General features: G+C 35.5%; 1 protein-coding gene across 4 annotated transcripts in view; it reads right to left on the bottom strand.

Moving 5' to 3' along the window:
* Positions 1 to 574: 574 nt before the first annotated feature.
* The window catches only part of SUGT1 (SGT1 assembly cochaperone of MIS12 kinetochore complex), a 62,557-nt gene continuing 49,161 nt past the window's right edge, over positions 575 to 13,970 (bottom strand). For all 4 annotated transcript variants that reach the window (XM_077158386.1, XM_077158389.1, XM_077158387.1 and 1 more), the window contains 2 exons: positions 3,885 to 4,066; positions 575 to 695 (listed from right to left, as the gene is read on the bottom strand). In XM_077158386.1, the coding sequence (XP_077014501.1) occupies positions 594 to 695; positions 3,885 to 4,066 (284 nt within the window). In that variant the 3' untranslated portion in view covers positions 575 to 593. The remainder of the gene's footprint in view (positions 696 to 3,884; positions 4,067 to 13,970) is intronic.

The following is a 13,970-nucleotide window of genomic DNA, read 5'->3' as shown; positions in this document are numbered from 1 at the left end:
GAATGTTTTATATAGGAGTTGAGAAGACAAGGACGAAAATCTTAGCACAATTATAAAGATTTCCCATAAAAAGAACCAAATGGGAACTCCTGTGATAAGTAATTTCTCAAAGTTTTCGTTAAAAACTTAAGGAAAAGTAAATAAGCCAAACTTCTTCATAGAAAAATTATATTTACAACTCCATTCAAAAACAGTTTTTAAAAGCAAACACATTATAACACTGAAGTTGAAAAATTTATGCTCACCCAAAGTTGTCAAGTCTAAAAGATTAACAAAATACTGCATAAAAAATAAGGCAATACCCCGAGATAACCTATTAAAGATTTTTCCACTCCCACAACTAGGCAAAACTAATCTATCCTGTATTAAATAAGACTTCATTCAGTTTCAGCATGTCTGAAATCCTAAAGTGATAAAATATGATCTTCATTCTTCATTAGATACTCAGGATACTTGAAAGAAAATAATTCTAAAGCACAAAGAGATAAAATCTTGCAAAAAGATATTCAGTGTTCCAAATTCAAGAAAGCAGTATCTGTACACAATGGGCATCAGGTGAATATACGCAATACAGTGATAGCAAATTAATTTATTTAGTACTTTTTCCATTCCATATCATCAGGAGGATTGATTTCAACTTTCCTTTTACCTACATCAGACCAGTTGGTACTCAAAACAGTGCCACCGGACTCCATCTGCAATAAAGGAAAAAACTCATTAATTCATGAACTATAAAATCAAAATAGCATATTCTTCTGAAATGTTCCAATCAAAGATCCCCAAATATAAACTATGTTGGCACAATATAAAATATAAAGAAAACAATACTTTTATTTAATCTTGAGAGCTTGTCAGAGGTTAACATGTTCCACAGAATCTGAAAAGGAAGCTCTGAAGAGTTTGGTAGGAGCATCATGTTACACACACAGCCATATAAATTGTCACGTCCCCTCCTGTGCCAATCAGCATAAAGTTACATATGACAAGGCCACCTTCAAATGAAAATGAAATTGGCTCCCAAAGAAAATTACACTGTAATCTCTTTTGCTGGGGACAGTAAAGAACAGATGAAGTACACAATTTCTATGCTAGCTGGATGGACATAACTGAACAGCTCTTTCTTAATTCCTTGCTCCCTCTATACCAAACACATGCAAGTTTATACTGGAATTTTTTTCTTTAATCAAGGTGTACAATGCAGGTACACAAAGTCAGTGTCACAGGGAAGAACTAGTTATATATTTACCATCTACCCTTCCAACAACCCTAACATATTCATAAAAACATTTTAAAATAAGACATTTGGGAACTTTTTATCTTAATGCAATAAAAAACTCACTCATTTGAATCAAAGCAAAAGCAGTGTGAATTATTAAAATTCAAACATTTAGAAATAATCAGTTGTGTTACTGGCAGACATATAAGGTACAAACCCTACTATTAGACTTGTACCTCAATATAGCCCCATACCCTAAAGCTCTCTGCCAAGCTCTCTCACACAGGTTCTTTGAATGAGATGCCTTTTTGGATGTCCCTAATCAGTAGTCTATTCCCTGTAGATTTTGTCTTCTGTATGAGCATGATTATTATGGGTTGTAATAAGCATTACATTGCACTATTTCAATTTACAGGTCTGACTTCTTTTATCTGATTCCAACTAAAGCTGAGAGCACCTCAAAGTCAGAAGCATATTTTACTTATATTTATATATCCTAGATCTAAGCATAGTGACTGGACACATGGTAGACTTCAAATAAAAAGACTGAATTAAATGTGACAAGTTTGTATAATAGACTAACTCTAATGGAGGACACTCTTATACAAGCTTCAGTTAGACACTGCTACCTATCATAGCTTGCCAAACTCCAACCAAAACCACTCCTGCCGATCCTAAAGAACACCTAGGACGTTACATAAGATTCTACAAAGGTTATATGCACTAGGGTAACTTTCCAGAAATCTACAACCTCCAGAGGGGTCCCTGGACCAGATAAGTTCTGAAATGTAAAGAGGCGGCCTCTTCAGAAAATCAACTAGTTCTATTCCCTTATCCCGTATTATCAATAGCCCCTACCAAACTGAAAAAGTTAGGATGGGCATGGCCCAAATACCCCTAAAGAATGGGAGAAAAATCAGAGGTGATGACGGAGTTATACAGAGAATGCAGGGTTTAACAAATAGTATGACTGCTGCATCTTTATACTGGTATTTCTTCTAGCCAGTATCTTAGAGCAATTAGAAGTCAAAACCTAAAATTTGGAATTGTAACCTATACCAAACTCTGAAATCTGCTCTACAAGTAATTATTGTGTTGTGTTTTGAAATTCATTGCTTTTTTATATGTTATTTTTCACAAAAAATTAAAAAGTCGATTATGATAAACGCACAGCTATATGATAATTTTGTGAACCATTATTTGTACACTTTGGATGATTACATGGTATGTGAATATATAATATATATCAATTAAAACAAAACAAAATTACAATGAGATACCACTTCACATCTACTAAGATGGCTATTACTGGACCAGAAAATAACAAGTGTTGGTGAGCATGCAGAGAAACAGGAACCCTCATACAGTGTTGATGGGAATGTGAAATGGTGCAGCCACCACGGAAAACTGACAGTTCTTCAAAAAGTTAAACAGAATTACCATATGACCCAGCAATCCCACTCCTAGATATATACCCAAAATAATTCAAAGCAGTGACTCAGATATTTGTACATCAATGTTCATCAAAGCAATATTCACAACAGCTAAAAGGTGTAAGCAACGCAAGCGTCAATCAACAGAATGGATAAAAAAATGTGGTATATCCAGAAGATAGAATATTTTTTAGCCCACAAAAAGAAGTGAAGTCGTGGCACATCCAACAACACAGATGAACCCTGAAGACATCAGTTTGAGTAAAACAAGAAAATACAAAAGTACAAAATATTTTACGATTTCTTTTGCATGAAATACCCAGAATCAGCAGTCACAGAGACATAAAGCCGAATAGTGGTTACCCAGGAATGGGGAGAAAAAAAAAAGGGGAGTTGTCAAATGAGTCTGAGTTTTGGCCTACTACAGTAAAAACAGTATTGAAATAACGGTGAAAGTTACACAGTATTATCAATGTACTTAGTGTCAATAACTAACTTTAAACTGGTTAAAATCATTTTTGTTTTATATATATATATAAAACAATAATATATATATATATATATATATATATATATATATATATATATATATATTACCACAGTTAAGAACAAGTCATTTTTTTAAATGACATTTCCAGAGCCACTTCCAGGTAAAAGTCAAATACCTAAATTTTCAAGCAAAATAATATAAATAGTTCTACAGTAATGACCTGTCCCAAAAAATCTCAGAACTTGAAGCCCAATTCAGGTGGTAGTTATGTGCCCTGGCAAACAGTTTGAGAAGTCTTGAATTTTCTTAATCAGTGGAGAAATTATTAATGGACCAACAAATAATTAATGTGCATCTCACATTTGCAAAACACTGTTTTGGAAGTTTCCCTTCTATATTCTTCGATTTCCAACATTGAGACTATCCATGATTCTAGAAGGTAAATAATGGCACTCATTCAGTTATTGTGATAATATCGCATCACCCACAGTAACCCTGGTATTCCTTAGCCTTCCAAATTCTAACTCACTGATGAAAAATATCTCGAGTAAATCACTTGCTTTTCATTTCCTCTATGATATGCAACTACAAGTCTCCAAACTTCCTCAGCAATTACACTACTGAGAGAAAGAAGAAATGTTCAGACAATGCCCATTCAAAAAGATCTCAAATTACCAATTATCATTCTTTAATATTTTTTAAAATTTACTACCATAATATTAGAAAATAAAACTTATGTTCTTACAAATGATTTGTTCATGGCACGTTTCACTTCATCAGAACCATCTGAATAGATCTGCTGAAACAATTTGTTTAATGCTGCATCTCCCTCCAACTTCTCATTCTTTTCTTCTTCTTTGATCTCACCAACCAATTTATCCCAATTTCTTGTGTAATGAGAAGATGATGGATATAGGTTCTTTACATCTATGAAATAAAAAGGCTACAGTGATTAATCAACACTAAGATTATGTAAGAATATGTAAATATTATTATTAATGATGACCTACAGGTCTCTGAATTTCAAGTCTGCAATAAAAATGACTTTCTGATATATATATCAATAACTAGACATAAACTTCCAAAAACTGAAGCAATAAGCCTAATGAAAAACCTGGGAACTTCTGAACAAAAAGCTCAGTAATGTGTAAACTTAAGTACATTTTTGCAAAATCAGATTATAAACAGAACTTTCATGTTAATAGAGGAAACTAGGTGAGAAGCATACAAAAACTTTTATATTTAGAGAAAGTGTAAAGAGATAGTATAAACTATTCTAAAAATGAAGTTTTTTTTTTGAAAAAGACACCTCATTAAGAATTTTTTCTTCAGAACAGGATTCTAATGAAAGTTTAAAATGGGACTTGTTCTGAGTTACTCAAATATCCTTCACACCAGAAATAAAGTGAAATATAAATAATTATTCATGTCACTCAAGAATTAAAGTAAACTCCATCCTCTCCTGACATTAAAAATATAAAGATTTCTCCAACAAGCAAGAATAATCAGTAACTTCTGACTGCTAAAAAATTTCAACATCTAGAATCCAATGTTCCCGACATGCACATAGAGAAAAAACAAATTTGTCAGCATGTTGGAGTAATTAGAAGCTTCTTACCAGCTCAGGGGCTCAGGAAACTGGCAAGACTAGCTAGCTCAAAGACCAGGGGAATCAAGATCTTGGCAGTCACACAAGCTACTAACAAACCTAGTAGCTACAGAGTTCTGCCCAACAAAAATATAACGCAAGCCACAAATGTGAGCTACACATATAAATTTTCTAATAGGAACATTAATAAAAAGTATCAGGAAAAATTCATTGTAGAAATATATTTTGTTCAACCTAATAATTCAAAATATAATCATTTCAAAATGAAATCAATACAAAAACAATGAGACATTTTACAATATTTTTTCCTCATACAAAGTCTTTGAAATCTGGTGCTGTGTTTTTTACACAGACAGAATGACTCAATTCGGACTAGCCACAATTCAAATGGCACAAAAGGCACATGCAGCTGCATTTGGACAGGACAGCTAGAGAACTCTGTAAAAACCTGATTCAACATTTCCCAAACACTATATTAGGGCATGTTAATCCATATTCGAATGCCTAGCCTCAATACTGCCTCTCTATGTCCCTGTTCAAACTAGTGGAGAAAAAACAAACGGTTGATTCTCTTTTTCAACATTTTTGCTACACTCTAAATCAACTTCACCCCCAGACCATTCCTCTTGCCCTCAAAAAAAAAAAAAAGATTAAAAATCATTTGATTCCTGGCCTGGCCCATGCACTACCCCCCCCCTCAATAAAAGGAAATTTAAAAATCAGTTTTATTCAGATCAAATATACTGGTTCCAGAATTCTCTACCAAGAATCCTCTCTATCTCTGTACATTTTCACTAGTGGCTCAAGAAAACAAAAAAATCTATAACATGGTGTGGTAAGTCTAGGAAACACAGATTTAATTAATCCTAACACTGACTCCCAAGAAGCATGGGAACACAGGCTCCAGTTTTCATTTTACAAATAAGAAAATTGGCCCAGATGGTAAAGTGATCTCCCCTTATCAACAACCTCCAGCTTTTAATGCACAGGAATTTAACAAGCATATTAATTTCCTAAAAAACATAACAGGACAGGAGGAACAGAATCCTGAATAGCCAAAACTATGAGTCTAGAAAAACTTCATAGTTAAAAAGTGGGAAAAAAAATTGTATTTAACTTCAGAAAAACCTTGGCCCTGTAGATGGTAACTCATTTCTTATTCTTTCACTGTAGTATCAAACAACTCCAAAGATATTCACATCAGTGGAAACTGCTTCCATTCTTAGAAAATGTATCCACAAGCAGTTATCACATACAGGGTTTAACAGAAAAACCAGACCCATACTCTGAAGGCTTGGATTTCAGTCCCAGACAATGACAACTGGTAGCTGATCTCAAGCAACTTGTTTAACCTTTGTAAGCCTGTAAAACAGAAGTAATTGATACAGGGAAGCCTGCTACATAGGACTACTGTTTAAATTAAGGGAGATACTACATTTAAAGTGCCTCAAAAAAATGACTGAGCTGTATATTAAACTCACTCAAACTGTGGAACTAGCTTTAAGAGATGTACAAGGCATCCCATGTTTTTCAAATAAAATATGAAACAGAAGCTTAATTAAATATCTTAAATACTAACCTGATATATTTCAGTTCTTAAAAATCATCTCTTGGTGTCAATTTCCTAGTTTCACTAATAATACTATGATAAATTAAGATAGCTTTGGGGGAAGCTGGGTAAAGGGCACATAGAAATTCTTGGTATTACTTTTGCAACATCTAGGTGTATCTAACATTATTTCAAATTAAAAAGCTTATGTATATATGATCTGATGGATAACCTGGTGTTTTCTAAACAGCTGTCACAGCTGTGTCTTCTGTTATAGAAAGAAAGCAAGTAAATCTGAAAACAGGAGAGTGGTAAGGCAAGACAGCAGCACAGAGAGGTGTGGGATTTAGTTCACCCTCTAGGGCAGCTAGAAAATAGCCAGGAACCATCTAAAACAACTGTTTAGGGACTTCTGTGACCAGATGCACATTGTACACCAGCCTGGGATGAGTGAAAGGGGCAAAACTGATAAATCATAGCAATGAATTGTCCAACAAGAGCAGCATGCCCAAACAGAAAAGATCCAAATACATCTACTCCAAGATACTAATCAGACTGTCAAATGCCAAAGACAAAGAGAATTCTGAAAGCAGCAAGAGAAAAGCAAGAAGCTGAATAAGACTATGTGTGGACCTCTGTTCCCATTCTGTCCCCACTCTCCTGTTTTCAGATTTACTTGCTTTCTTTCTATAACAGAAGACACAGCTGTGACAGCTGTTTAGAAAACACCAGGTTATCCATCAGATCATATATACATAAGCTTTTTAATTTGAAATAATGTTAGATACACCTAGATGTTGCAAAAGTAATACCAAGAATTTCCATGTGCCCTTTACCCAGCTTCCCCCAAAGCTATCTTAATTTATCATAGTATTATTAGTGAAACTAGGAAATTGACACCAAGAGATGAATGGCTCCATGTGTTTGGATTCTTTAAATGAACTATCCAGACAGGATGAGTTCTATTATTTGCTATAGAAAATTTAGGCTGTGGACAAAATAAAGCTCTCTTCCTTTGATCTCATACAGTAGGTGAAGTTCTAAAATACAAATACTGTCTTCCTTTACCCTGTATTCTGACTTACCTTAGTCCCAACCAGACTGGCCTCGTTCTTATTTCTAATCGAAGCCTGATCCCTTTTTGTTTCTTTAACAGTTGTTGTATGTACCAATGTTGACTTTCAGAGCTGCAGAACTCCAACTTTGAGCTTTAAAAGTGCCACACAGGTACCCAAAGTTCCAGGGAATTATCAGATTATACACATATAGCACAGCATCTCAAAATCTAGAAATAACACTTAAAGCTCAGGAATAAATATGACTGCTCTAAGAGGTTACAATCTAGGCCCCAATTTTCTTATAAGTATTTTCTAAGAGACCATACGACATATGTCCTTTGGTTTCTAGCTTATTTTGCACAACATAATGTCCTCAAGATTCACTGACTTCGCTGTATGCCTTACAACTTCATTTCCTTAAGCAGCTGCACAATATTCCATCATATGTATACACCACAGTTTGCCTTTCTGCCTCTCAATCACTGTACCCTTCAGCCACCTCCATCCATTGGGCATCACGGATAATGTCCAAAATCAACAATCCATAAACAATGCACTCTTAAAACAACCAGTGGGTCAAGGAAGAAATGACAAGAAACTAGTAAATATCTTGAGGCAAATGAAAATAAAAACACAATATATCAAAATACATGCAATGTGGCAAAGGCAGTGTGAGAGAGAAATTTATTGCCCTAAAGGCCTATATTAAAAAAGAGGAAAGAGAAGAAAATCAAGGGCTTAACTACTCACCTGCAGGAACTACAGAAAGAACAGGAAACTAAGCCCAAAGCAAACAGTACTCAGGAAATAAAGACTGTAGCAAATACAAATGAAATTGAGAACATGAAAACAGTAGAGTGAATCAACAAAACCAGAAGTTGGTTCTTTGAGAAAATGATTAAAATCGATGGACCTTTAGCTAGGATGACAAAGAAAAAAGAGAGAGGATGCAAAGAAATAAAATTAGAAATGGGAAGGGAGGCATAACTACTGACGCCACAGAAATAAAGGAGATAATGAGAGGATACTATGAGCAACTATATGCTAACAAATAAGACAACTTAGACAAAACGGACAACTTCCTAGAAAGCATGAACAAAAATCAACACTGATTTCGTGTAGAAACAGAAGACCTAAACAGTCACAAGAGACTGAATAAGTCATCAAAAAACTCCCAAAAAAGAAAAGTCCAGGACCAGATGGCCTCACATGTGAAATCCACCAAGCATTCAAGAATTAGTACCAATCCTGCTGAAGACTTTCAAAACAACTAAAGGAAAGAAAGCTACCTGTATTAGGGTTCTCTAGAGAAACAGAATCAACAGGAAATATTTGTAAGTATAAAATTTATAAAAGTGTCTCACATAACCATGGGAACAAAGAGTCCAAAATCTGTATGGCAGGCTGTGAAGCTGACGATTCTGATGGATGGCCTAGACGAACTCCACAGGAGAGGTTCATCAGCTGAAGCAGGAAGAGAGCCTGTCTCTTCTGAATCCTCCTTAAAAGGCTTGCAGTGATTAGATCAAGGATCACTCATTAAAGAAGACACTCCCCCTGGCTGATTACAAATGGAATGAGCTGTGGATGTAGCCGACATGATTATGATCTAATTCTATGAAATGTCCTCATAGCAAAAAAACAGGCCAACATGTGCCCAATAAGACAAACAGGTACCACCACCTGGCCAAGTTGACACATGACCCTGACCATGACACCACCTAACTCATTTTATGAAGCCAACATCACCTGACTATCAAAGTCAAACAAAGATACAAGAAAATAAAATTACAGACAAATCTCTTTAATGAGCATAGATGCAAAAATCCTAACAAAATACTTGCAAATTAAATCTAAAACGACATTAAAGAATTATTCACCATGACCAAGTGGATTTTATTCCAGGTATACAAGGATGTTTCAAGACAAGAAAATCAATTAATGTACTACACTACAGCAATAAATCAAAGGGGAAAAAAACACATGAATATCTCGATTGATGTAGAAAAGTCAGTATCATTTCTTGATGAAAACACTTCAAAGGATAGGAACTGAAGGAAACTTCCTCAACATGATAAGGAAAATAAATGAAAAGCTCATAGCTAATGTAATCCTCAATGGTGAAATACTGAAAGCTTTCCCTCTAAGATCAGGAACAAGACAAGGATGTTACTCAACATTGTGCTGGAAGTTCTAGCCAGAGCAATTAGGCAAGAAAAAGAAATCAAAGGCATCCAAATTGAGAAGGAAGAATTAAAACTTTCACCATTGTAGCTGACATAATCCTATGTCAAAAAGCCAAAACATCTACAGCAAAGCTACTACAACTTATAAATGAGTACAGCAAACTGGCAGGGTAAGGATCAATATGTAAAAATCAGTAGTGTTTCTATACACTACTAATGAACAATCTGAGAAAGAAATAAAGAAAAAACTTCCATTTACAAAACACCAAAAATTTAAGAATAAATTTAACCAAGGACATAAAAGACGTATACATAGACAACTACAAAATACTGCTAAAAGGAATCAAGGAAGACCTAAACAAATGAAAGGGCATTTGTATTCATGGATTGGAAGACTAAGTATAGTTAAGATGTCAATTCTACCCAAACTGATTTACAGATTCAATGCAATACCAATTAAAATCCCAACAACTTACTTTACAGAAATAGAAAACCCTATAACCAAATTTATTTGAAAGGGCAGGGTGCCCCCAAATACCTAAAAACATTTTGAGAAATAAAAATGGAATGGAATGTCTTACACTTTAAACTTTTAACTGAACTTTAAAGTATTTTACAAAGCTACAGTGGTCAAAATAGCATTGTACTGTCATAAAGATATACAGACCAATGGAATTAATTGAGGGTTCAGAAACAGACCCCCTCATTTACAGACAACTGATTTTTTATTTTTTATATTTTTATTGAGAAATATCCACACACACATACAGACCAAGTATACCATGCAATCAATGGCTCACAATATAATCACATAGTTATGAATCTTTACCATGATCATTTTCAGAACATTTGTATCACTCCAAAAAAAAAAGAAAAAAGAACTCATACATCCAATGCCCCTTATACTCCCTCTCATTGACCTACAGTATTTCAATCTACCCAATTTTTACTCTTTAACTCTACCTATTATTTATTCATATTTATCCTTCTATTTTAATATTTTTATTGAGAAATCTTCACACACATACATACCATACATGGTGTACAATCAGTGGTTCAAAATATCATCACAAAGTTTTGTGTTCATCACCATGATCATTTTTTAGAACATTTGCATCACTCCAGAAAAAGAAATAAAAACAAAAATCTCATACATACCATATTTCTGATTCCTCCCTCTCAGTGACCACTAGTATTTTCATCTACCCAATTTATTTTATCCTTGGTCCCCCCAACTATTTATTTATTTTTTTATCCATATTTTTTTACTCATTTGTCCATATTCTGGATAAAAGAAGTATCAGACAAAAGGTTTTCACAATCACACAATCACACTGTAAAAGTCATACCTTTATACAATCATCTTCAAGAATCAAGGCTACTGAAATACAGCTCAACAATTTCAGGTACTTCCCTCCAGCCACTCTAATATACCATAAACTAAAAAGGGATATCTATATAATGCGTAAGGATAACTTCCAGGATAACCTTTCGACTCTGTTTGAAATCTCCCAGCCACTGAAACTTTGTCTCATTTTCTCTTTCCCCTTTTGGTCAAGAAGGCCTTCTCAATCCCTTGATGCCAGGTCTGGGCTCATTCTGGGATTTCTGTCCCATGCTGCCAGGGAGATTTACACCCCTGGGAGTTATGTCCCATTTAAGAGGGAGAGCAGTGAGTTCACCTGCTGAGTGGGCTTAGTAAGATAGGCCACATCTGAGCAACAAAAGAAGTTCTCTGAAGATGATTTTTAGGCCTAATTTTAAGTAGGCTTAGCCTATCCTTTGTAGGAATAAGCTTCATACAGGTGAACCCCAAGATGGAGGGCTCAGCTTATTGATTTGTTTGCCCCCACTGCCTATGAGAATATCAGAAATTCTCCAAATGGGAAAATTGAATATTTCCTCCTTTCTCCCCAGTCCCGCAAGGGGACTCTGCAAATACTTCTTTATCCACTGCCCTAATTACTCTAGGATATATCAGGGCATCAGGCTAACCTGGACAAACTAACAAAATCAATCCTATTCAAGATTCTATGTACTTACGGTATTCAACCAAACTGACCATACAAGTTAAATTAGGAAATGCACAAACCAAAATATAAATTTTGCAACAAATCTCTCTCCCTTTGGTCTCACACAGAATTTGGAAATTTCAAAATACGGATGATATTAAAAATATATATATAAGGATGATACCATCTTTTTATCCTTATATTTTTTTACTCATCTGTCCAGATCCCGGATAAAAGGAGTATCAGACACGTTTTCACAATCACACACATTTTAAAATTTATATCATTATATAGTAGTCTTCAAGAATCAAGGCCAGCCCCCTTCAGGGAATGGTGAGAGCGGGGAGAAATTCAACTTCCCCAAGTCGAATTCTTGATATTCTCAGAAGCAGTGTGGACAACCAAAGCTGCAGGCTGAGCCCGTCTTGGGGGTTGTTCATATGAAACTTAACCCCACAAAGGATAGGTCAAGTCTACTTAAAATTTAGGCCTAAGAGTCACCCCCAAGAGAGCCTCTTTTGTTGCTCAGATGTGGCCTCTCCCTCCAGCCAACATGACGAGCAGTCTCACCACCCTCCCCTTCTCTGCGTGGGACATGACTCCCAGGGGTGTGGACCTTCCTGGCAATGTGGGACAGAGATCCTGGAATGAGCTGAGACTCAGCCTCAAGGGACTGAGAAAAACCCCAGAATGAGCTGAGAATTAACATCAAGGGATTGAGAGAACCTTCTCGACCAAAAGGGGGAAGAGTGAAATGAGACTAAGTGTCAATGGCTGAGAGATTCCAAACAGAGTCAAGAGGTTATCCTGGAGGTTACTCTTATGCATTAAGTAAATAATCTTGTTGTTCAAGATGTAGTGGAGAGGCTGGAGGGAACTGCCTGAAAATGTAGAGCTGTGTTCCAGTAGCCATGTTTCTTGATGATGATTGAACAATGATACAGCTTTCACAATGTGACTCTGTGAATGTGAAAACCTTGTGTCTGATGCTCCTTTTATCTACCATATTAACAAAAGAGTAGAACATATGGAATAAAAATAAATAATAGGGGGAACAAATGTTAAAATAAATTTAGTTTGAAATGCTAGTGGTAAATGAAAGCAAGGGGTAAGGTATGTATAACTTTTTTTTCTCTATTATCGTTTTATTTCTTTTTCTGTTGTCTTTTTATTTCTTTTTCTAAATCAATGCAAATGTTCTAAGAAATGATGAATATGCAACTATGTGATGATATTAAGAATTACTGATTATATATGTAGAATGGAATGATATCTTATTGTTTTGTTTGTTGTTAATTTTTTTAATTAATAAAAAAAAAGAATCAAGGCCACTGCAACACAGTTCAGCAGCTTCACGTAATTTCCTCTAGCCACTCCAACACATCACAGACTAAAAAGGAATATCTATATAATACACAAGGATAATCTCTAGGATAACCTTTTGACTCTGTTGGAAATCTCTCAGCCACTGAAACTGATTATTTTGTCTCATTTCTCTCTTCCCCTTTGGTCACCAAGGCTTTTACATTCCCATGAAGCTGGGTCTTGGCTTATTCCTGGGAGTCAGGTTTCACGTTTACATGGACAACTGATTTTTTTTTTTTTGCTTGCATGGGCTGGGAAATGAAGACGATTGATTTTTGATCAGGGGGTCAAGTCCAATCAACTTGGGCTGAGCAGCCTCTTCAACAAATGGTGCTTGGAGAACTGGACATCCATACTCAAGAGAATGAAAGATGACTCCTGTCTCATATTGTGCTGGTTTAAATCTGTGGTGAACCCCAAAAAAGCCATGTTCTTTTAATTCTCATCCAATATTGCTGGTGGAAGCTTTTTGATTGCTTCCATGGAGATCTGACGCACCCAATTGTGGGTGGTAACTTTTGAGTAGATGGGTTCCATGGAGACATGTCTCTACCCATTCAAGGTGGGGTTACTTTTTGGAGCCCTTTAAGAGGGAACCATTTTGGAAAGAGCCACGAGAGCCCATGCAACCAGAGACCTTCGAAGTTGAAGAAGAAAAATGCCCCCAAGGGAGCTTCATGAAACAAGCTCAGAGGGAAAACTCGCAAATGTCGCTGTGATCACCATGTGCCTTCCCAGTTGAGAGAGAAATCCTGAATGTCACTGACCTTCTTGAACCAAGGTATCTTGCCCTGGATGCCTTAGTTTGCCCATTTCTATAGCTTTGCTTTAATTTGGACATTTTCACAGCCTTAGAACATGTAAACTTACCAATTAATAAATTCCCCTTTTCAAAAGCCATTCTGTTTCTGGTGTACTGCATTGTGGCAGCTTGTAAACTAGAACACACACCTTATATAAAAATTAACTCAAAATGGACTAAAGATCTACATATTAAATCTAAGACCAACGAAATATAGGGAAATACCTTAAAGATCTTGTAGTAGGAGGTG

The sequence above is a fragment of the Tamandua tetradactyla genome, chromosome 4 (genome assembly GCF_023851605.1).
Source record: "Tamandua tetradactyla isolate mTamTet1 chromosome 4, mTamTet1.pri, whole genome shotgun sequence".
NCBI classification, from domain to species: domain Eukaryota; kingdom Metazoa; phylum Chordata; class Mammalia; order Pilosa; family Myrmecophagidae; genus Tamandua; species Tamandua tetradactyla.
This window is presented reverse-complemented; position numbering and strand designations above follow the sequence as displayed.